The 25,528-nt window shown below is 47.6% G+C and overlaps 1 protein-coding gene across 1 annotated transcript in view; it reads right to left on the bottom strand.

Annotated features, from left to right (window-relative positions):
- Positions 1-25,528, bottom strand: part of SLC39A14 (solute carrier family 39 member 14) — a 46,778-nt gene that overhangs the window by 11,600 nt on the left and 9,650 nt on the right. The window contains exons 2-3 of the mRNA XM_067745101.1: positions 3,315-3,592; positions 1,180-1,366 (exon numbers count right to left, since the gene is read on the bottom strand). Of these exons, the coding sequence (XP_067601202.1) occupies positions 1,180-1,366; positions 3,315-3,578 (451 nt within the window). The 5' untranslated portion in view covers positions 3,579-3,592. The remainder of the gene's footprint in view (positions 1-1,179; positions 1,367-3,314; positions 3,593-25,528) is intronic.

The raw sequence follows: 25,528 nt of genomic DNA, 5'->3' as shown, positions 1-25,528 counted from the left end.
GCAAACCTGGGTGCCCCAGGAGTGAGAGGAGGCCCTTGAGATCCAGAGGCAGAAGTCATTTGCATCCCTTGACATGAGGAAGAAGTTAATGTTTCAGGTGGCGGCTGTCAGGTGCCTTGGAGCACAGGGTCGGGGCGGGGACGCCCCAGGGAGACAGGACGCGCACGTTTCTTTTCTACTGCACCTCTGGGATGAGCTGGAAGAGCGCGTTAGAGAGCAGCGTTCCAATGGACAGGGCGATGAAGTAAGTGAGCACACGGCTGAAAAACGCTTTCTCCGTGCACGGCAGGACGAGGACTCCCAGGAGAGAGGCCAGGTTAATCAGTGAGACACTGAGGAAACCAAAGCCCCACACTGTGGAGGAACAAGAACAGACGAGGGCCTCCATTACTGAGGGTGGAGATACTCTTGCTGCCGGGGGGCAGCCCGTTCTGAACTCAGCGGCAATTGGGGCAGAAAGAGATCTGCCAACCCATCAGTAAATGCTTGTCGAGTCCACCTCTTGCTGGGTGCTGTGGAGAAGCCTAAAAATATACACCAAAGCTGCTAGCCAAAAGCAGCTTACCTTTCAGATGGAGGGGCAGATGAAAGGCTATAGACCACAGGAGTTAAATAACGACAGCAGGAAACGACGTGGGGTGTGACACAGGTGGCACATGCTAGGTACCAAGTGCCAGGCTGCTCACACCAGCACGACAGGATTGCAGAAGGTCGATCCAGGCCCAAGGGAGCCGTGTGCACACACAGGCCACGGTGAACCACTGCGGCTGGAGCAGGGGTACCAGGCAGGGGAGGGGGAGGATGATGAAGTGGGTGAAGTGGGCCGAGGGCAGACTGTGAAAGGCCTTAAATGCTAAACTCAAAAATCAAGGTGTTGGCCCCCTGGTAGTTTAATGAAAACCAAAACGGAAAAGTGACCAAAAAGAGCACCTCGAGGCTGGTCCAAAAGCCCCACGACGGAACGCTCACCAGCCACGCTGCCCGGCCTGGCAATGTGCTGGACCGGTCTTGGGAGTACAGGAGATACCGGTATAGTCATTACTCCAACTCGCTCCTCCCAACGATGATAAGAGGATGATAACCGGTCAAACATTCAGCGGGCAGCTCTATCTGATCAGCCCAGCGGTCCTCATGCAGACAAGCACGGACACCAGGCCCTGCCTTCCCGTGCTGGCTCACCTTCAACTGAGCTGGGCCTCCCCTCTTCTGTCTGCTCGTTCTCCTCATTCTCCTGGTTCTCGGAGGAGCAGGCCCGGGAATCCAGCTGCTGGAGGATGGTGGGGCAGAACTCCTGGAACTCACGCCCCCCAATCCGCAACTGGTCGCTGAGGTTGTGGGCAGCAAAGAGGTCTCCAGAACTGAAGCACTGAAACCAAGTGGGAGGGGCAGAAAGCTTCTTAGGACCCGAAGTCACACCTTGCCCCTGATGAGCCTTCCAAGACGGAAAACAGAAGATGCAACTGTCCAAATTTCACGGAACCTGCAGACTAATGTCCAAGGATGAGAGCAAGGTCGTCCCTAAACTTGAAAGACTGATAAGTTATCTTAGAGATCAGCCACCCATACATACCTTCCACTCACCCATCTGTAAATGGCTACCTAGAAGTTCTGGGAACAACCGAATTCCAATCATTATGACCAGGGTGTGGCTTCTGGGAAACATACCTCTATGTGCATACCTGAAGATACAGCTTCTCCCAGATACCAAATCTGGCCACATTACAACAGCCCAGGGAGCTATGACAGTAAAATGCAGATTTCACATACTTCTCCAGAGCTATTGAGCACAGGTGTCTAAGAGGAACAGTAGTCTCCTGGACCATATACAGTAATGTCCCCAGGCTGCAGGATGTGTTGGCAGAGATTGGGAAAGGAAGCGGGGGGAAATCTGAAGACTCAGGGTCTGCCACGGAGCAAGCGTGGGCTGCCCAGTGGGCATGAGCTCTGAGTTCCCTTGGGAAGCATCAGGTTAAGTGGTTCTCACACACCGTTCCCATGAAACACTGCCATTCTACTTCTAATTAAACAGTTACACGTCAGTCTTTCGCTGAGTTTGGTTTTACGTGGCTCTGTCTCTGAGGGAACCAGCCCTCTGGGAGTGCCGACGAGTGAGGGTTTCTGGGCTTGGTACTTCCATGGGGTCCAGTGGTTAAGACTGCGCTTTCCAATGCAGGGGGTGCGGGTTCAATCCCTGGTCAGGGAGGCTGGGATCCCACATGCCTCGCGGCCAGAAAACCAAAAAACAAAACTGAAGCAATACTGTAACAAATTCTATAAAGACTTTAAAAATGGTCCACATCAAAAAAATCTTAAAAAAAAAAAAATGCTGGGGGCTGGACTCAGTGACCCCAAGATCCTGCTGCTGAGCCGGGAGGCCTCTGGGGTCAGGCTGCATGAGCCCCCCAAGGCAGCCACCCCTCCGACTGAGACGTGCACCACGCCCCTGTGGTTCTGCATACACGCCACATGGCTCCCCCAGCCTAGCGACTCGGTCTCTCCAAACTCCGCTCTCCTTCAAGGCGAAGCTCCAGGACACCCCACACAGAAGCTTCCTTGACCACCTAGTGCACACTCACCCGCTTCTCTCATTTCTGAATCCTATAATGACTATGCAAGCCACAGCATCTAGCACTTCATCTGAATATCAGTTAACTCTGTTCTTGGTTGGCTGAGCTCCCCATCTTAACAGTAAACTCCCTAAACATGACTCATTTTCCTCTATTTCTCACCACACTCAGCACAGGGAACAAAGTAGATATGCAAAGACGTTGCTGGCTGACTTATATTTGGCTGCCACACACAGCCTCAGACTCTGATTAGCCAAGAAGATATGGAAGACAGAACAGAGAACCAGGAGCCAAAAGACCTGAGTCTTAATCCTGGTCCCTCCAGAACTCACTGTGGGTCCCTTAGTATCTCAGTATATACAGGATATAATGAAGATCTGCCACCTGCACGTAGAGGTACTTTGAGGCTCACCTAGGATAACGGGCAAAGGGCTTTGCAGAAACTCTATAAGAAATATTAGCTGACCCGGGAGCTCCAGCTTACCAGCAGTTCCAGGAGATCCCAGTGCGGTTCTGAGGAAGGGTCTGGAGGGCTGAGAGCCCCTACTTCATGGCTGCCCTTTGCTAAGGGCTTCAAAACACCCATGTAGGAGGTTGGGAGGTGCTGCTGGAGACTCAGACTAGCTGATCCCGACCGCAGGGGAAGAATTGGCCCCTCTGCTCTGTCATCAAGGCTCGCCTGCCCCCAACTAGATTGGGAACCTTGAAAGGACAGATACGGTGCTGGGCAGAGCCAGGGAGCCTTACCGTCGAAAGGTTCCTCAGTCCCTGCATGGACTGGGAGACGTTGTCCCGGCCCACTCCCACGTCCAGGTGGTTGAGCAGGGCCTTCAGCTGCTGCAGGGTGAGGCTGTCGCCCTCCCCGTAGCGATGCATGAGGTTCTGCAAGAAAGAGGCTGCGCTGATGGCGGGTGTCCCCAAGGACACAGCATGAACCTCAGGAGCAGCTGTCCACACAGCGAGCAGAGCCAGCAGGAGGCAGCTGGGGAGGGCTGGGTGCAGCAGCTTCATGGCGACAGGTGAGGCTGCAAGAGGAGAAGGCCAGGTGAGGGCAAGGCTTAGGACACCCATCCTCTCCTTCCACACCAGACCCGCCAGCTGTGCTCCAAACAGGAGGGTCTCTCTTCAGACTCTGAATCCAGTTGGTATCAAAACTGACGCTTTACCCCTTCTATAAGGCCTCTGCCTAGCTTTTGAGAAAAATCCTTCTTTTGAAACAGAAGATAAAAAAACAAATTCAATAGGTTTGACCAAATTTGAAAAGAAAAAAGTACAGAAAAACTATGGGTGTTTAAAGTCCTTATCTTTTTAGAGATACTGAAATCATCATGGATTAAATATCTTACTTGGGATTTGCTTCAAAATAACCAAGGAGTGGATATTTGCATTAGAGTACAGATGAGACAAGACTGAGCATGAGTTGATAATTGCTGGAACTGAGTGATGGGTAGGTGGGAATCCATGATACTATTCTCTCTACTTTTGTATATGTTTGAAATTCTCCAAAGGAAAATCTAAAAAAAAAAAAAAAAAAAAAGAACACCACCACTTAAAGAGGGGGGATAAAAAACAGACTGGAAAAATTATACACCATCAAACATGCCAAAGGATTATTTCTATACTACCTAAATTAGGGAACCAACGTGAAAAATACTCAGTCTCCCCAGCTTGTTAAGAATACAAATTTAAAAGATGGAGGGTGCTACTTTGCTACTTATTAAAATAGCAAAACACATTTTTTAAAAAAGATACAAAACCAAATTGTTAGTGAGGTTAAACAACAGAATAACATACTTCTGGGGGCTGTATACATAATATGACTCTGGAAAAGTTATATGATAATAAATGTATTTAAATCCTTTAATAACTCTACTTCTAGAATTTACACTAAGAGAAGCAATCCAAAAATAAAAAGGCTATTGGCAGAAAGATGTGTTGTGGTCAAGTGGATTACATCAATTTCATGCAATAGTATGCAGCTATAAAAAGGAGAATCGTGAGTTTAATGTTAAATAAAGAAGCAGAACAATTATGTAATCAGAGTTAAGAACTGAGAAGGAACAGAGAAAAAATGAAACCTTCCAGTAGCAGGATGGATGATTTTTCTTTTGTTAATCATTTCCCTTAGTATAGTTATAATTTAAACTTGTGAAATAAACAAACACCAGGAGGGGAAAATGAGCCTCCTATTTAATCCAGGCCTAGGAGCCCAGGCACTGTAGCTATTCCCATGCCTCCCCGGGGCACCCGGGGCTCTGGCATGATGCCTCATGTGGATCACTCCATCTCCCCGACCTCGCTTGGGACAGAGGAACCAGAGCAAAGGGGTTAAGAGCAGGCTTATCTGCATCCTGGCTCTGCCGTTTACCAGCTGTGTGATCTTGGGCAAGTTATGTAACCAGAGTCAACATTCTACAATCACCCAGAGCGGTGATAGAGCGTACCATGGCCTTTAGGGTCAGGAAGACCTGGCTTGAATTTCCACACTGCTGCTTCCCAGCAGTGACCTTGGCCAAGTTACGTAGCCTCTCTCTCCACACCTCAGTTTTCTCATCTATAAAATCTGTACCCGCCTCACTGGACTATTGTGAAGATTTAACGACATGAGCTTTGGCAAGGGACTAGACTCAAGAAAGCGCTCGATAAAACATGGCTATGATTATCGTAAGACTTATAATTGGCAGGGCTCCTCCACTTTGACTCCCTCTCAGATATTAAGCTGCCAATGGAAGCACAGTGGCCGACTTTACTCCACGCCTACATCGCACAAGTCCCCGACCGCAAGCATACCCGGGACATTCCAGGCTTTAGGTTCCACATGTGGGGCACGCACAGAATCTGGAAACATAAACCATCACTCTTCAGTGAATATACTTTGAGTCACACAAATGAATGGATTAGGCATCAGCAAAAACGATAGTCTGTACAAGTGCTACTTTGAAACTAAAAGCTCTCAAGTCTCCACCAAGACCCAAAAGTTAACTTATAGTGAGTAGGGTGGACCTTATCCAAAACAGCTAAACCCCACTGTACAAAGAAAGCTGTTCTCCACCCGACCACACTGTGATTTGTCTAAGGCGTGTGCTGTACTGTTAAAACAAAGGGGAGGAGGGCTGCATGGGTTTAGGAAAGGGGGGGCAAAGAGATGAGGACAGCAGTTAGCAGTCCCAGTGTGACCTTACCTGAAGCACCTGACACTCACTGATTCCTTTAAGAGAAGGCAGGACATTTATCCCCACAAAACAGATGAGGAAACTGGGGTTTGGGGATCAGGGAACGTGGTCCATAACCAGCAAGTAGACCAGAGATCGAATTCTCCATGAACTGAAGCCAGGTCTGAACGACACTAAAGTCAGGGCACTCTTAGCCACTGTCCCCTCTGTGTGGAGAAACACACATACATGCCCCAGGTCCCATGCAGAAGCCACCAAAGCCCGCGTGTCTCTGGGCAGATCTACCCCAGTTTCTACCAGTCCCCGCAAGCACCCCAAATCCAGGCGTAAGGTGCCCTGAAGACCTGTGAAGGAAACCCCCCAAGTGTGTGACACAGACAGGCTGTGTTACAGGGTTCCCTCTGCAGAATCACTTCAACAAAACAAACAATCAAATCCATCTGCAGCAACTTCAGAACACTCACAAACAAGAGACGCGCAAAAACACTTCAAGGCCGAGACACCTGGGGTACTTGTAGCTGTACCCGGACAGGCGTTCACGTCAAGGTAAGCATCGACTCAGCGTTTGCTCTTCAGTGACCCAGAGGCCCCTGGGAGTGGGTGGGGCGGAGCCCTCCCACCTGGCCTGCACTCCAGACAGGATGCCCACCCCGGAGAGTCAGAGGAGAATGTAGAAACAGCTGGAGGGCAGTAAGGAGTCCTGGTCCAGGGACCCTGGACTCGTTAAAGACACTTCAAATCCAAGTGACCCTGGCTTTTTGGCAGACATGAAAGGGGAGCTTTCTGCTCCAAAGGAGATGTAAGTTATTCTTAGGAAAAAAAGGAAGTTTATAAGAGATTCTTTGGAGGAAAGAAAGAAGAGAGGAAGAGGATACATACAGCTCCGGAGCAGCAGGATGGTGAGGCTGGGCAGGGGTCCTCGCCTCCAGCTCCAGCTGCAGGAGCAAGCCCAAGCCCGTTCTATTAAGTCCATGGAAATGGGCGGCCCCAGGTGGGCCGTTCCCGTCGGGGAGCTGAGCCAGCCGCCCTCAAGACCACCTTCCTTCCAGGAGGAGTAAGAAGAGCCCATGGGGCCAGGCATTAAAAACAAGCTGCAGGGCTTCCCTGGTGGCACAGTGGTTGAGAGTCCGCCTGCTGATGCAGGGGACACGGGTTCGTGCCCCGGTCCGGGAAGATCCCACATGCCGTGGAGAAGCTGGGCCCGTGAGCCATGGCCGCTGAGCCTGCGCGTCCGGAGCCTGTGCTCCGCAACGGGAGAGGGCACAGCAGTGAGAGGCCTGTGTACCGCAAAAAAATAATAATAATAAAAATAAAAAAAAAACAAGCTGCAGACAGACAAAGGCTCGAGTATGCTGTTGGCTCAGAGGACCAGGCTCCCCGACTAAAGAGAAGCTGGAGTCTTCTCCACCCCTTTGTTCACCTGGCTCAGGTTCCAAGAAGTAAATTATTTTAGTGCCTTAGGTCTGTCTTCAAGGCACCAGACCCAACCTCCCCGGGACGGGGTCGGGTGCAGGGTGAGGTGAGAGTCGACAGGAGATGCTTTGGCTCTGGACCCTCTGTGGAGCTTCAGAAGTGCCTTCCTACCTTGGAGGCTCCCAAATCAGATTCCACCTGCCTGTGGTCCCTTCACCCGGCTCAGAAATATCTCATCCTGGAAGCGGCACTTCTGTCCCGTGGACATAACTTTACTCTTATATTTACCATGCTGCATTTTTTCCATGCCCACCCACTGTCTCAGAGATGAGCAAACATTTACTTCTCTTCGTGGGGACAGAGTAGTGACTTTCCGTGATGCTTGGTCCAGGGACTGGACATTGATGTGAGCAGAACAGACAACGGAGACCTGGGGGGCCTGGGAGCTGCTGGGCCTCCCAACACCCACTCCCTTCCCTGACCACGTGCTGGCCAGACAGCCCACCGTTCTCCCTCTCAGATTCCTCTGGGCTGAGGAATGAAACGCGGAAGGTAAGATCTAATGCTCCAGAGACAAACATGGCTAAGGCACAGCGGTTTCCAAGGCCAACTGGTAAGTCACAGGAAATGGGCAAAGGATGTGTTTGGGACCCTATCTTCTCTGTGCAGCACCCTATGCCTACTCTGCGCCCCCTCAAAGCACGGGCTAGGTGGGAGCACAGTGAATTGGAAGACTCGAACTCTTCAGCTGCGATGCTAGTCAGCGGCAGGCCAAGGCGTGGCGTGTGTGCAAGGGCAGTCTGAATTGGGCTTCTGCAAAGCACTTGAGTTAAAACTGAGAAAAGACTGATGGTCCAGGACTTCCCTGGTGGCACAGTGGTTAAGAATCCGCCTGCCAATGCAGGGGACATGGGTTCGAGCCCTGGTCCGGGAAGATCCCACATGCCACGGAGCAACTAAGCCCGTGCGCCACAACTACTGAGCCTGTGCTCTAGAGCCTGCGAGCCACAACTACTGAGCCCACATGCCACACCTACTTAAGCCCGCGTGCCTAGAGCCTGTGCTCCACAACAAGAGAAGCCACTGCAATGAGAAGCCTGCGCACCGCAAGGAAGAGTAGCCCCCGCTTGCTGCAACTACAGAAAGCCTGCGTGCAGCAACAAAGACCCAACGCAGCCAAAAAAAACCAAAAACCAAAAAACAAGACTGATGGTCCACACTAAAGAATGACCAGGGGGTCAGATGGGTGGATAAGGAGGTGCAGGTGAGGGGGCAGGGGAAAAGGAGAGGCTACAGTGACATGAGTGATGGCTCCCGAGGTCCTTGGCTGCACCACTGACTGGCCTTAGTGAATCATCTTAAGCCTTCTCCTCAACTGTCTCCTCCCCACCTGAAATCCAAAGGATGTAAGAAGAGGCATCAAGTTCTCTTATATTCCTCTTGGGGACAGACAGCAGGGGGTCTCTGAGGTGCCTGTGCTCTCATACCCAACTAACAACCACAAGGCGGCTGCCATCTCCCTGGGGGCTCTCTCCCCACAGCTCATTGCTGCAGAAGACTGTCAAATAGACTGGTCTTCCTCCAGTCCCCATCCCCTCCCCATTCTAAGGCTGTGACCCGTCAGCCTAATAGGAATGTCTCCCCAGTGGACACTCCCCACAAAAGGTTAACCGGTGAGGGGTAAAACAGACACACATGGTCTGGGTGAGCCAAGGGGGCACCTTCCAGAGCCCACCTCAGGAGACGTGTATAAAAATCCCCGAAACTTGCAGACCAAAGACAAAGCCAGGCCTCAGGGTGGAGGTGGAGGCCCTGAGGACTCAAAAACTCTGGCCTTTGTCTTCCCTGCTGTGGGTGCTGGTAACTAGGAAAAGTGCAGCTCTGGCAACAGAAGGACCACTGGGTTTGGTGGGAGAAGTCCAATCTGTACCTCACTGATCTCACTAGGTCGCCTTCCTTATATTGGAAAGAGGAAAACAAACCCACAGAGCTTTCTTTGAGTACTAAGAAAGATAAGGTATGTTGAGACACTATATAAAAATAAAGATTTCTGAATTAAGATGGAGAACTGAAATGGCAGCATTTTTCCTTCAACTGATAACTAACTTTTGAGTTAAAAACAAAAATAGTAAAAAGCCAAAAAAAAAAAGTCACCCACAGCAAGCAAACAAGGAAAGAGACATAATCTGATATAATAACTTCCAAACCAGAGGCAAGGAAAGGAATGCAGGAGGTACCACACGTGGCTGGTCTCCTAGCCCTGGCCCGGCCCCAGGAGGATTCTCACTAAACCGCCCCAGATCTGAAGAGAGGCAGACTGCCGCCAAGTCTTCCTCCCCTTCCACTGGGGAGTAGTGGGAAAAGGTGCTGGGAAACAAAGAAACAGGTGGCAGGGGAACAAGAACAACGGGCTGACTCCCTCTGAGGGAAATAAGGGCTGCAAGGCTGCAGGCTGAATGAACTGGGGAAGCTGTCCAATTCCAGTGGGTCCTCCTCCCCCTCCAACAGCACCTCCCCAGTCCAGGGCCGCCACCGGGGCCACCACCAAAGTCCCAGAACACAGGCCCAATCCATCCCCTCCACCCCCAACTCAGGCTACAAAGAACACGCCATAAATACCCAGCACTCGGCACTGCTGTCACTGGGGTTGGGGACAAACCAGCCTCAAGGTGGTGGGAAGAAAGTCACTGCCTTATTTTAGAGCCAAAAGAGCCAAAAAGCACTAGCATGAATATGACGAGGAGAAGCAGCAGGCCAACCACGCAGAGACAAAGATGTCGATGGAAAGGAAAACATCACTCCAGAGACAGCAATCCCTCAAAACTGCCCACTCTGTGGAATAACTCAATTAGAACATGCACACGATAAAACCAGGGCTCAGAGGTGGGGCTGTAAGACAAAAGGAGATGCAGGCTTACCAAAAAAAGACCAACAAAACATCACTGAAGAACTAATATACAGATTCTAATGAACGGAGAACAGAATTCTGCCAGAAATTTCAAATAGAGATACTGACAAAAGAAGGTTTGAGATAAGCACAGTGAATGCGGACGGAAAAGAGAAATTAAAGCCCATAGTGACGACATGACACCAACGCCAGGATAACTGATGTTCCTGAAGTAGAGAACCTGAGACCGGAATAAAAAATATGTTCAAAGATAAAAAAACACATGATTTCCCTGAAATGAAAGGAAAAACAGAATCTGATGACTGCAATAATACACTGTACTCCACAAAAATTTCATGCAGAAGGCTCAACACTGGGATGCTGCCTAGTGAAGTTACCGAACTTAAAAAGAAGGCTTTTCCAGGAATCCAGAAGTAACTCCCCCGTCCCATAATATTTTCTTCCAAAAACTGTGAAATGTACTAAAACTTCTTTTAAGTGGCAGAAAATTCAGACTGCCGTCATCTTCTCCATAGCAACATTTAGCATCAGAAGAAATGCAACAGTGTTTACATAATCCTGAGAGAAAGAAAATATGAACCAATGAATATTATTCCCAGCTGTGATGTCGTACAAATTGGTAAAGACAACAGGCAGAAATTCTCAAGCATGAAATAAGTCAGAGACTTCAGTCCCCTTTCTAGGGGGGAAGAAAATGACATGATAATGAAATGCAGCTAATTAGTAGAAAAATAAAATGAAGGCTCAGGAATGCAAAAACCATGGGTAAGCATTAAAACCCTTCAAATAAGAAATAATTAAAAACTATGGGGATTACGGTTATAGGACAAAATCTAAATGTTATAATCATGGACAATTTAATAATATAATTAATACAATCAAGAGATGGAAAGAAAGGAGATGAGAAAAAAATGTGAAAATGCTAATGTCCTGGGACTTCCCTGGTGGTGCAGTGGTTAAGAATCCGCCTGCTAATGCAGGAGACACAGGTTCGAGCCCTGGTCCGGGAAGATCCCACATGCCGCAGAGCAACGAAGCCCGCGTGCCACAACTATTGAGCCCGCGTGCTGCAACTACTGAAGCCTGCGCACCTAGAACCCATGCTCCGCAGCAAGAGAAGCCACCGCAATGAGAAGCCCGCACACCACAACGAAGACCCAACGCACCCAAATAAAGAAAAAAAAGCTAATGTCCTCATTTTTCATAGCAGAGTCAATAAATACCATCTAAAATGGAAACAAGTAATTATAGATATTACTCACAAGCTTTTTTTTTTAGCCTTTTTGGGGTCTTTTAGGAAATCATCTCTCTTGTGAAAGACACATTTCTTCATAGTTTAATAATTCCTTTAATTTTACTATAGTTTTTCTTTGGTTACATTCAGGGAAGTTTTCATAGTTTTTTATAGGAGTATTTTCTTTAATTTTTATTGAAGTATAGTTGATTTACAATGTTGTATTAGTTTCAGGTGTACAGCAAAGTGAATCAGTTATTTTTATATATATATATATATATATATATTCTTTTTCAGATTCTTTTCCCATATACGTTATTACAGAATATTGAGTAGAGTTCCCTGTGCTATACAGTAGGTCTTTATTAGTTATCTATTTTATATATAGTAGTATGTATATGTTTATCCCAATCTCCTAATTTGTCACGTGCTCCCACGTTTTGGAGTATTTATATCTATTTCTCTATATGCATTTTATCTGTGAGCATGTCTGGAATGTTGTCTGGAATAATGTTCACCTAATATTAGTGATGACTATTTCTGAGTGGTGGGATTTGGAGTGTTTTGTTTTGTTTTGTTTTTAACCTTTTTAAATGCATCATTGATGTGTCTCAGTGGGTTGTGTAGGTACAACAATATAAGATGGTGGGTGATTTTTTTTATAATCAGGGAGTTAGGGAGAACTTTCTAAGTACGGGACAAAACCTAGAAGCTGTAAAATTAATAATGTGACTACACAGACTGTCAAGTGTTCTATAAATAATTAGTGTGCTCCCAGCACGCATGGTCAAACTAACAAAAGTACAGTTCTCTGTGTAAGTCCCCATAGACACCGGGAGAAAACCAATAGTCTCGCAGCATGTACTCAAGTACATACCCTCCCTACAGGCTCTCTGGAGTCCAAAAAGCTTTGAGAAAAAATACCGAGACTGTGGTCCTCCCTGCCCACCAAATGAACATTGTCCAAGAGGCCACTCTCCTCTCGGACAAGATGAGACTCCCTCCCAAGTACAGTGCAAATATCACGGCCTGAAAGCAAGTCCTCGGCCTTGCCCAACAGGCCCAGGGCTCAACAGGCCATTTCTTCTCCTACTTCGCTAGGCCCTCCCTCCTAACTGCTCTCCCACATACCCTACAAGGATGTGCTCTCTCCTCTTCCAGCTCGCACTCCCAGAACCTTAGCCTCAGGCTTTGGCTCAGCCAAAGGCCACCCAGGGTGGGAGATTTCCACTGACAGCGTAGGGGAGCTGGCAGGGAGGAAGGCAGTGGGGGTACCTGGAACTGGTGACCCACTTACTATACTGTCCCCATGGAACCTCACATCGCTGGGAGAGGCAGGATGGGAAAACTTTAAAAAAAAAAAAAAAAAGAGTGGTGACCCAGAAGCAGAGAACAAAATTTTAACCACTAGCCTGCCGTTCATGGACCAATATTTACTGAGCCCCCATTGTGCGAGTCACTGCCCGTGGGAGGGAGGTTGGGAAGGGCAGAGGCCAGCGGCGTCAGGGCCCTGGGCAGCCAGCACAGGCAGCTGGGACGGCTGATTTAGCCACATGCTGAGCCCTGAGGGCTGGACCAGCAGGGGAGAGTTGTGCATCTGCCAGGCTCTACCGTCCCAGCGGAGCCTGGGCTTGCCAGAGCAAGGAAACCTTCCAAAACCAACTAACGGGTCAGGAAGCTCGGTAAGCAGGAGCCTGCAGGACTCCCCCTACCAGAGGCCAGGGCAAGAGTCACCTCTATTCTCATTCATCCATCAACATTTCCCAGACACTCCATTGCAAAATTCTGACCTATTGTCCCTCTAAGTCCACTCCTGTTTGTCAGACCACGGGGCCTGGCACGTGGCTTAGGAAACAAGGTACTCACATCCACCACTTACGTCACCCATTTGAAGCAAAACTTCCCAACTTGTTATTCAGGGTCAAATAAATAAGTAAAATGTATGATCTAGTGGCTAAATCAGACAGCATGATGAGTTGGGCAGGCTTGGGTTCAAACTTGGGGCCTGCCACTAACCTACCATGTGCCCCCAGCACAATTAGGCTGTGAAATGTCCAGGCTCTCAGGGGCATTCTGATAAACGAGAGAGAGAGCTTAAAGGTCATAGCACAGCGGGTACTTAGGTCTGTTCCTTCTGTTCCTTGTTCTCCAAGCTCTCAGGCCAATTCCCTCACCTAGACCTGAACATGCCTATTCTTGGATTACCTCCTCTTCCAGGAAGCCTTCTGGGACCACCCTTTGAGCACTCATCTCCAGCTACTTTGGACTCCTAATGACCCGGTCTCCCAGGGAGCCTTCCAGACAGATTTTTGTTCCTTGAAGGCAAGGGGGTCCTCCCCTTATGCTTCCCCATAGCATAGTGTCTGGACCAGTGCTGGGCACACGAGTGGGGAGAAGCAGAGAATTTCTGCTGGAAGATGTCAAATCCAACCTCCCATCTAACTGATGTCTGCTGGCATCGCCCCTACAGCTTGATGAGGGACAGGTAGCTCAGTGCCTCCTTCCACAGACATTCTAACCCACCCACTACCACAGCTCCCCACCCCGCCCCCGGGGCCTTCAGACATTCCCCAAAGTCAGATATCCAGACCACTTATTACCCTGGACTAAACAATCCCCATTCCTTCAATTTTGTTTATATTCATTGAACAAAAGGCTAGCTACACCTGCCGGACTTTAAAAAACTCAGTCCAAGAGTTCATTCATTCAACACATATTCATTGCCTACTGGTTTCATACCGGGAATAATGCTAGGGAGTGCCTAGAACCTGCCCTCACAGAGCAGGGAAAACAAACAATTCAACAAGCAACTTACAAGAACAATGATGACAAGGGTTGTGTATTGATCCGGGTTCAGTTAGGCAATTTAAGCAGAGATTTTGTGTAACATATTAAATGGCCCAGAGAATCATGGGAAGAGCTGAAAAAACAGACTCTAGTCTGAGTGTCCAGGAGCTACTCCCAAAATCACAGTGCAGAGCCAGTCGGCCAAGGAGCTGCTGCCCGCCGCCACCATCAGGAAGCTATGGCACAAGGAAGCTGCCTGCTCCAGGATTATGCCGCAACTGCCATGATCCACACCAGCAAATGGATGTCCCAGGGTCCATCCTGAGGAAGAGGATATCTACATATTTAAGACTAGATGGAGTGTAGCTAATTGGCAGAATGCATGTCACATTGGGAATTCCAGTGAAAGGACGTCTGGAAAGTGTCGTTTTTTGATTCTCTACTTTTAGTAGCTTGGACCATAATTTATTATTCAAAGTAACGCACTTGCCAGTGAAAGGAGGCGCTATTACTAAACACACCAGGACAACAAGAGTAAACCACAGGGTTGCCTCAGCGTGGATGCCTGGGGAATAAGCCAAACAAACCGTCCGCCATAGGTCACAACGAGGAGCGCACAGGAAGCTTAGAGAACACAGCAGGGCGGTCAAGTCTAGCGTCAGGGGTCAGGCGAGGCCTCCAGAAAGAGACGTTATTTTAGCTGAGACCTCCAGGGCGTGTAAAAGTGGGCCAGGTGAAGGTGACAGGGTGCGGATGGGGCAGAATGTTCCAGAAAGATGCAGCTTCGTTTGGAATGCCTCGGCCAAGATGCCGCATCTAAGAACTTAAGAGCCCAGGTGTACACAAGAGGATGTGGCAGGGGCCAGGGCAGGCACAGGCCTACAGGCCACGCGAAGGTGGCTAGACCCCATCTGGAGGGCAGTGGGGATCATTTTCAGCAGAGGTACCACCAGATCTGTGTTTTTAGTATACTGGTCTGGCTGCAGTGTGGAGAACAGACTGGAGGTGGGCAAGAACAGAAGCCAGGAGCCCAGGTAGGAGGTTCCCTGGGTTCCAGGTGGAAGAACACAGCACCCAGTCTGGTCTAAAGAGCAAGGCTTCTTTTTCCCAGGTTCGATCCAGCCTGGGGTGCTTCCCTGCCCCTTGGGGCTGCTGGCCCCACAGTTTTCCATTAAAGACCTGCAGAGGCTCTTCTTTAGCGGTTACCAGGAGAGAAACAAGCCACATCACTGTCCTGCTAACCACAAGTATCAGAGTGAGTCGGAAAAGACCGCCCTCCACCCCGTCATCATTTCCTCAATCAGGCTGAGACCTCAACTCTCTTGCTGTAGCAGGAGGGTTATTCATAAATGCCAACTCCAACTCCCGGGCAGCAACACTGTGTGGGCAGACTGTGCCACCGAGGGCCTCTCACAAGAAGTCCCCAAATGGCTAAGAAGAGTCCTCTGAGAAGGGAGGTGGGCTCTTTCCAGACAGTGACCCTTACAAGACCCTGGGCTACAGCAGGCAGAGGCACACCTGGTTTTCCTGGTGCAGGGAACCTCTCTCTACTAGAAGCCAGGCCGGAGGACAGCACCACTGCTCTGCCTGCAGCAAAGACTCTCCCTGCCCTGACGCCAGCCCACCCATCCCCCTCCCTCCATGTCCTGCTGCACCACTATCTCCCCCTTTTAACCCTCCCATCCTTAAGCCAGCACAAGCGCCCCCCCGCCACCACTCCTCCTCAAAGATTCTGACCGTGCCATCTCTTCAGCTGAGATGCTGAATTGGGAGTGATAATTTCTCCAGGAAAGTAGTTCTCAGAGTGTGGTCCCCACCAGCAGCATCACCATCACCTGGGAACCCCTTGGAAACACAAATTCTCAGCCCCACCCGAATCTGCTGACTCAGATACTCCAGATGGGGTCCAGCAATCTGTGTTTCAGGAAGCTCTCCAGGTGATCACGATGCACACAGAGGTCTGAGGACCGCTATTCTCAGAGGAAGGTGGTTAGATTACCAGATTTCTTCACCAGAGAGGGCAAGGAGCACTGCTGTGCAGTGGCGGCCCCTTCCCCGAGTTACTGCTCATGAGCACGTGGCCAGGGCCCGGGTAGGAGGGCACAGGCTGCGTCTTGGGCCTTATATTTACCAGCATGAGTCATAAACGAGCCCTACTCTCAGGAGAAAGAGGGTTATTGGGAAAAAGAGGAAAAAGGCCCATATTTCCAAACCAGAGACAGGAAGGTGGCAAGAAACAGAGAGAGATTGAGTAATTACATGCCTGAATCATAATTCCTCCATTTTCCCTCCCATTTCCCAAACCTCCCACATGGTTCATTCCCTGGCCCAAGGTCACTGGCAGTCATCATGGCATTACTGAGGTGAAAGGCCTTCCCTCAACCTCTGCTTCCTCAGCATGGGCCTCACCACGTGACAGGAGCGCCCCTCTTCTTGGGATTCAGGAGGAGAAAGTACTGCAGCGCACCACCCGCACTAGTCACTCACGCCAGCTCCATGCCACCCTGTCCCCTCCGAGGATCATGCTAAAATACCTACCTTCCATCACTTCCCCTACCCAACAGGGAAGTTTAGTCCCTCTGCCTGGCAGGCAAGGGTCCCTCCAACTAGGCTCCCATCATCTTTCACCCTCAGCTGCCACTACTCTCTTGCCGGGACCCTGGACTCCACCTGAGACGCCTGACCCTCCTCCCTTTCACCCCTGCACCCTCCTGTCTCCACATGGCCCACAGGACCAGGACTGGAAAGGCTGATTAACATATGGTAGAGACATCAGTCAGAAAGTTGAATGTAGTCTGAATGTGTTCCAAGCACTCTCTCCACAAGTGTGAAGGGCCTGGATGTGCTGTTTTTTTTTTAAAAAAAAGGATGAACTGCAGGAAAAAGCACCATCTCTGGTCCACCCCAAATCCTCCCCAGCACAAGTCCTACCCCATCCTCCTCTCAATCCTACCACTCTGTCTCAATGGTGTACTGTCTCACAGTGAGACTCCTAACACTTTCAGTTAACTTTCTTGGTTGTTTCATAACAATCCTAGGAAGTTGGCAGGATCTAAATAAATACTTGCGGCTCGAATATGTAAATACAAATGCATACGTAAACAGACATACCTTCACTTCTCCAGAGAGTGCAGAATGGCTGGGATACACTGCACTGGAGATGCAGTATTTAGGGCCAAGGGCTCAAGGACAGGAATGCACAGTGTCTTCTCAAAGCTCCCTCTTGCCAAAGGTGCTAAGGACAGCATAAGGACCCTGATACTCTGCCCTTCTGCTTCTCCGTCTCTGCCCGGCCAGAGCTCTAGAGAGGGGCTGTCAAGAGCACACTCAGATGGATTCCAGAGCAAAGGCAACCACGTTTCTGGCTATCATCCTCAGATACAGATCAGGGACAGCAAAAGACCCACATGGACAAGCTCCCCTTTCTCAGGTTAAAATACCCCTCAAGGCAGCAGTCTCTAGACAACATGGTGCCATAGGTGACTTCCCTTAACAACACGATGTATTTCCACTTGCCCTCCCCCTCCCCCCCCCAAAAAACTGCTTGCCTATTAAAAAGGGATCAACATTCTAACCAGACTTAAAGGCTTACCCTCTCCTGCCAACAGCAACCCCAAGGGGCAATCAGAATGCCACCTGGAAAGGGTATTTGATTTTAGCTTGCAACTCAGACATCCTCTAGTTGGGGTGACTTTCTGCCCCAAACGGAGAAAAAAAAAAAAAAAAAGATACAAGAATTCTTGCGGCAGCACTATTCACAATAACAAAAACTTTGGAAGCAACCCAAAAGCCCGTCAGCAGGAGAGTGGATAAACAAACTAACCACTTTCACACCGGAATAGTATAAAACAAAGTGAATGAACTACAGCAACATTAGCACTGCGTGCATATTACAAGTTTTCAATAACTGCCTTTCGGGTGCTACTCACAAGACCAATTCATGCCTCAAGACCTCTCCTCCAGATGACTGGAAGGATTGTCTGAATCTGAAGACAGGAAATCTGAGTGAAGGAAATGTTGAAATGCTGGTTGAAATAAAAATACTAAAATAAAATAAAATCTCTTAACCAGGCTTCCAGCTTCCACTGAGCACTCACCCCCAAACTGTCTGAGTCCCTTCTCTCTCTTTTTAAGTGTAACATATATACACGTGAAGTGTCCAAGTCTTAAGTGTACAGCTCAATGAGAGAGTCATCCTTTTAAAGTACAAATCTGATCACAGCACTTCCTTTGCTTTGAACCCACGATGGCTTCTCAGTACACGTGGAATCAAATCTGGGACCTCCCTGGCAGTCCATGGTTAAGACTCTGAGCTTCCACTACAGGGGGCACGAGTTCGATCCCTGGTTGGGGAACTAAGATCTCGTGTGCCGCAGCCAAACAAGCAAAACAACAAATGAATCAAATCTAAACCACTTTTCCTGGCCTATATGTCACTGTGAGGTCTGGCCCTTGCTAACCCCACTGACCTCACCAGGATCCAGCCACCCTGGCCTTCTTTCTGTTCCTTTAGCACACCAAGCGCATTCTGACCTCAGGGCCTTTGCACTTGCTGTTCCCTCTGCTGAGAAGGCCCTTCCCCCTAGATCTTCATATCAAGTCTCAGCTCACAGGTCACCTTCTCAAAGCGGAGGGCCGCCTGGTTTCCAAAAAAAAAAAACCTACTCACAAGTCATTCAGAATCCCAACACCCTGTTTTATTTTCTTCTTACCATATATCACTATTTTACAGAGTCTTCTTTCTTTTGTTTTGTTTTTTTTTTACATATTTATTATCTATCTCCTCCTACCGACTGTAAACTCCACAATGGTGGAGACTCACGCCTATCTTCTTCCCTGAGCCTGGAGGAGTGAGTGCCTGGCACCAGGAGAGCCCCCGAAGGATATCTGCTGAATGATGTATTAATTTCCCACGACCCCCTTGTCCAGGGCCCCCAAGTTTAGAACCTTACTGTTCTTTGATCTCAACCCGCAGTCGAACTATTAGCAGTTATAGGGGAAGGGACACCCTCTCCTGCAGCTTCAAGAGAGCTGAAGACCCCCAGAGAGCCAGAGAATTCTGTCTGGAGTTGGAATATAAAACATAAGGTAAAAAATAAAATAAAATAAAGTAGAACATAAGGTGGGGTGGGAGACCCAAAAGTAAGGTGGTGGGAGAGGCACAGACAGGCAGTCTTCCTTCCCCATCCTGGAAGCAAATGTGCCGAGGACAGGCAACCATCTGATCGCCCTGCCGGAAATTCCACGTTAACTTTTCCCTGTGGCAGGGAGAGAAAAGGAAAGGAAACCCCGCAAGTACAGGCTGTTTCTAGAATTTCTCAGCTGGTCATGGAAACTCTGAGTCCCGGTCCCGTTGCTCACAATCTCTCTCAATGTGCCAACTGCACATATCCTGAAGTGCGGGGGTGGGGGTGGGGGAGGGGCTCGTGGCCGCTGCCAAAAAGAGGGACTGGTGTGAGTAGCCAAGGTCACAGGCAGAATCTGGCCAGCAGAGCGGTGCACACCACGGTTTACCCATGGTCAAGGCCTCTGCCGTGGGACACACCTCCACGGCATCTGGTGGATGGCAGGGGGCGGCCGAGGCAGGAGGAACAGGAACGGGGACAGAATCTGTTCCTAGGGCTGGTCAGGCTGCCCCAGAGGGCACTTTGGCTGGTGGCCCGAGTCTGGGGGTGCAGGCGACTTTGTACTTTTTGCGCTTTTCTGGGAAAGGTGATGAGAACAGTTGTGGCTTGCTATCCCGGTTAACTCCCCAGACACCTGGTATCTGGAGAACTTGCCCAGCCTCTCAGAGGGGAAATGGTCACCACTGAAATATACATATGCCAATCAATGTCACTGGCCGGCCTTCAGGAAGCAGGGGGAGAGGAGGAGAGGCGGGGAGGGAGTCCAGGGCCTTCTGCCGCTGGCTCGTCCCTGGTAGAGAAAGCCAGGCCAGCTTCCCTGCAGGCCAGCACGGCTCCACCTCGCCCCATGCCTCACGTACTCTGTGCTCTGAGAAAAGCGAGTCCTGGGGGCTGGCCGGGAGCCCTCTCGCTTCCAGGAAAGGAGGAGGGTAGCCTGCAGTACAGCCTGCTCCCTGGGATTTGCAGGGCTCTCCTGATTAGCAGGACACGCGTGCCCCACCTCACTTTCTCCCATACAAACCAAACTTTCAGGCTTCCAGTAAAAGTGAGACAAACAGTGGGTTTGGGTTTGGGTCTGGGTTCGGGTCTGCCCTCCCCCACCTTTGGGAGAACAACCCAGAAATCCTGGGAGCCAGGGGGTAGATTGCAAGGCCTTCAGGTGAGCTGGCTGCCTCCCAGCACCCACCCAGCCCAACCTGACAGCAGGGCATAGGGAAAGACGGCAAGGGGAGAAGGGGACCTGCCTAGAAGGAAAGGAATCAGTGAGATCCAGGAGCAAGGTGGCCCAGGGCCAGTCCCTGCCCCCAGGGCTGCAGTCAACAAATATTTATTAAGAACTTACTACATTGGGATTGACATATATATACCAATATGTATAAAATGGATAACTAATAAGAACCTGCTGTATAAAAAAATAAATAAAATAAAATTCAAAAAATTTTTAAAATAAATATAAATAATAAAAATTTTTAAAAAAAGAACTTACTACACAATTTGTTAAACTACGCTTCTGAGAAATTTACTACTCCTACTATCTGTGGATAAGGATGCCAGCTTCGTAAGATTCTCACCAACGCTGAGTATTAAAATAGGATTCCAGGGCTTCCCCGGTGGCGCAGTGGTTGAGAGTCCGCCTGCCGATGGCAGGGGACACGGGTTCGTGCCCCGGTCCGGGAAGATCCCACATGAAATAGGATTCCCTCTTTGCCAAACAGGTTAAAAACCATTTTCATCATTCTTTTAATTTGCATTCCTTTGACTACCAGTGTGGCTAATTGCCTGTCACTCTCCTTTGCCCATTTTTGCTGACCCCCATTTATCTTTTTTTTTTTATTGGTGTACTTAAAGAGTTCATCATATGGTAAAAATATTAACCTTTTGTCACATGTTACAAATACTCTTCCTAATTAGTCATCTGCCCTTTAATTTTATTAACTGGTCTTACAAAATTTTTAAGCAAAGTCAAATATATCCCACTTTTCCTACAAGGTTTCTGCTTTTAATATCATGCCTGGAAACACTTTCTCACCCTGAAATTACAGAAACATATACCTATTTTTTCTCGCATTAAAAAAATTTAAATCTCTGTCATCTACAATTTAATTTGACATAGCGTGACACAGAGAATCTAACTTAAAAAAAAAGCCAATTATCCCAATGTTTTTTAATCAACAGTCTATTGTCCCTGTAAACTTCAACTGTGGAGTCTATAAAAGGTAAGAACCAGAGGTGAAGTCAACTACATCCTTTGCGCTAAGAAAGGCCACAGGTGGCTGTTCTGTTGGTGAAATCTAAGTGCAGGGCTGTGGTGCCATCTCTTTCTCTTCCTCCCTCCTGCTCAGAGGTACAGGCTCGACTACCACGAGAAGGAAGTCCTATGTGCTAAGGATGGCAGAGCAGAAAGATCCATTGAAGACAGCCCTGGGTTCCTGCAGGCACCACTGAGCAGGAACCCAGCCTCCCACGGTTAATCGCCAGATGCTTTACATGCTATTTGCCCAAAGCAGCCTTGACTGGACTCTGGTATTTGCATCTGAACACTCCTGTAACTCACCCACAATCCTTTCTTCCCTAATTTTATAATAATAAGAATTGTTAGGATTTATTGGTGTCTGCCAGGTACTGTGCTAAGCAATTTGTTTTCATTATCACATTTACTCTTCTCAACCACCTTATTTTAGATTCCACAGTACTTCCCTAATTATAAGTATCAATGACAGCTTTTCAGAGCAGAAGATACTGCATTAAATGTACACATCACTGAGACACCTCCCTATTTCAGAAACATGAAAATAAAACAAAAAAGCATTTTAAAATTGAGGAAATATGGTATCAATCCCATTTTACAGATGTGGATACTGAGGCTAAGAAGACTTGCTCAAAATCATACCACAACTAGTAATAAATAATACCACTGTTGTTTGCTAAATTCCTACATGTACTAAGGTCTGTTTTTGGACGTTTCTGGTCTGTTCTATTTATCTATCCTGTGTCAATGTCACATTTAATTTTTTATTTTTTCTGGTAAAGCAAGTTCAACTTCACTATTTTCTTTTAAAAATTGTTCTTGGCTATTCTTACACATTCATTCTTTCAGAAAAAACCTTTAAAAGTCATCTTATATGAAAAGACAACCCTCAGAATGGGAGAAAATATTTGCAAACAAAGCAACTGACAAAGGATTAATCTCCAAAATATACAAGCAGCTCATGCAGCTCAATATCAAAAAAACAAACAACCCAATCCAAAAATGGGCAGAAGACCTCAATAGACATTTCTCCAAAGAAGATATACAGATTGCCAACAAACACATGAAAGGATGCTCAACATCACTAATCATTAGAGAAATGCAAATCAAAACTACAATGAATGGGCTTCCCTGGTGGCGCAGTGGTTGAGAGTCCGCCTGCCGATGCAGGGGACACGGGTTCGTGCCCCGGTCTGGGAAGATCCCACGTGCCGCGGAGCGGCTGGGCCCGTGAGCCATGGCCGCTGAGCCTGTGTGTCCGGAGCCTGTGCTCCGCAACGGGAGAGGCCACAACAGTGAGAGACCCGTGTATCGCAAAACAAACAAACAAACAAACAAAAAAAACTACAATGAAGTATCACCTCACACCAGTCAGAATGGCCAACATCAAAAAATCTACAAACAATAAATGCTGGAGAGGGTGTACTCTTGCACTGTTGGTGGGAATGTAAATTGGTTCAGCCACTATGGAGAACAGTATGGAGGTTCCTCAAAAAACTAAAAATAGAACTGCCATATGACCCAGCAATCCCACTACTGGGCATATACCCTAAGGAACCATAATTCAAAGAGTCATGTACCACACTGTTCACTGAAGCAGGACATGGAAGCAACCTAAGTGTCCATCGACAGATGAATGGATAAAGAAGACGTGGCACATATATACAATGGAATATTACTCAGCCATAAAAGAAACGAAATTGAGTTATTTATAGCGAGGTGGATGGACCTAGAGACTGTCATACAGAGTGAAGTCAGTCAGAAAGAGAAAAACAAATACCGTATGCTAACACATATATATGGAATCTAAAAAAAAAAAAAGGTTCTGAAGAACCTAGGGGCAGGACAGGAATAAAGTTGCAGACATAGAGAATGGACTTGAGGACATGGGGAAGGGGAAGGGGAAGCTGGGACGAATTGAGAGAGTGGCATGGACATATATACACTACTAAATGTTAAAACAGATACCTAGTGGGAAGCAGCCGCATAGCACAGGGAGATCAGCTCAGTGCTTTGTGCCCACCTAGAGGGGTGGGATAGGGAGGGTGGGAGGGAGATGCAAGAGGGAGGAGACATGGGGATGTATGTATATGCATAGCTGACTCACTTTGTTATACAGCAGAAACTAACACACCACTGTAAAGCAATTATACGCCAATAAAGATGTTAAAAAAATAAATAAATAAAGTCATCTTATAAAGTCCCAATACTGTGGAAATTCATCCCATGGAAATTATCCTGAATGGGGGTATTCAGCTTTAAGAAATTTGATAGAAGTGCATGTTCAACAACAAATATCTATCAAGTACAAACTTTTGTGGGCACAGGGAATAAAACAATGACCAAAAAGACAAAAATCCCTACCCTCCTGGAGCTTGCATTCCTTCAGGGCTCATAATAGTGAAAAACTGCAAGCAATCTAAACATACAATAGAAGGGGATTGCTAAAGTAAGGTAATCCATACAATAAAATATATGAAGTTCAAGTCAGAGATTAAGAGCTTAGGGTCTGAATGCGACAGACCTCAGTGCGGATCCTGAATCTGTATTTACTAGGCTTTGAGTCAAGTCACTACTTCAAGACTTATTTTTCCTCCTACAAGAAAACAAAGCTACTAACGGTCTCTCCCTCAGAGCAACTGAGAAAATTAAATGAGATACTGAGTATAAATACAGTGCCTGATACACAGTAATTGCTCAATAAATGTTAGTATTTGGTGAAACAACAAAGGATTAATCTCCAAAATATACAAACAACTCAGGGAGCTCAATATCAAAAAAACCCAAACAATCCAGTTAAAAAATGGGCCGAAGACCTAATTAGACATTTCACCAAGGAAGACATACAGATGGCCAAGGGGCACATGAAAAGATGCTCAACATCACTAATTATTAGAGAAATACAAAATCAAAATTACAATGAAGTATCACCTCACGCCGGTCAGAATGGCCATTATCCAAAAAGCTAGAAGCAATAAATGCTGGAAAAGGTGTGGTGAAAAGGGAACCCTCCTACACTGTTGGTGAGAATGTAGATTGATGCAACCACTATGGAAAACAGTATGGAGGTTCCTTAAAAAACTAAAAATAGAACTACCATATGACCCAGCAATTCCACTACTGGGCATATACCCTGAGAAAACCATAATTCAAAAAGAGTCATGTACCACAATGTTCATTGCAGCTCTATTTACAATAGCCAGGACATGGAACCAACCTAAGTGTCCATTGACAGATGAATGGATAAAGAAGATGTGGCACATACATACAATGGAATATTACTCAGCCATAGAAAGGAATTGAATTGAGTTATTTGTAGTGAGGTGGATGGACCCAGTCTGTCATACAGAGTGAAGTCAGTCAGAAAGAGAAAACAAATACCGTATGGTAACGCATATATATGGAATCTAAAAACAAAAATGGTACTAATGAACCTAGTTGCAGGGCAGGAATAAAGAGGTAGACACAGAAAATGGACCTGAGGACATGGGGTGGGAGCAGAAGTGAGGGTAGCATTCAACATACACACACCACCGAATGTAACACTTGGCTGGTGGGAAGCAGCAGCATAGCACAGGGAGATCCGCTTGGTGCTTTGCGATGACCAAGAGGGGTGGGATAGGGAGGATGGGAGGGAGGCTCAAGAGGGAGGAGATATGGGGACAGGTGTATGCATATGGCTGATTCACTTTGTTGTGGAAAAGAAACTAACACGGTATTGTGAAGCAATTATACTCCAATAAAGAGCTATTAAAAAAAAAAGTATTGGGGGGAATGACATGGAAAGATGTTCACATGTTAAGTGAAAAAAAAAAAAAGTCTACAAAACTATGTACAGCAGACCAGTTTTCCTTAAAATGTATGCATTCATAGAAAAAATTAAAAATATATAACAAACTGTTATTTCTTGGTGGTGAGTTTAATGGTAACTTCTGTTATCTTTTTATTAGTCTGCAGTTTCTACAATGAACTCGCATTACTTTAAGAAGAAGGTTAAGGGAGTTTCCTGGTGCTCTAGTGGCTAGGATTTGGCATGCTTTCACTGCTGTGGCTATAGGGTTCAATACCTGGT

Source organism: Pseudorca crassidens, chromosome 7, assembly GCF_039906515.1.
Source record: "Pseudorca crassidens isolate mPseCra1 chromosome 7, mPseCra1.hap1, whole genome shotgun sequence".
Taxonomy (NCBI): Eukaryota; Metazoa; Chordata; class Mammalia; order Artiodactyla; family Delphinidae; genus Pseudorca; species Pseudorca crassidens.
Note: the sequence above shows the minus strand (reverse complement) of the source record. Positions and strands in the feature narration are given on the sequence as shown.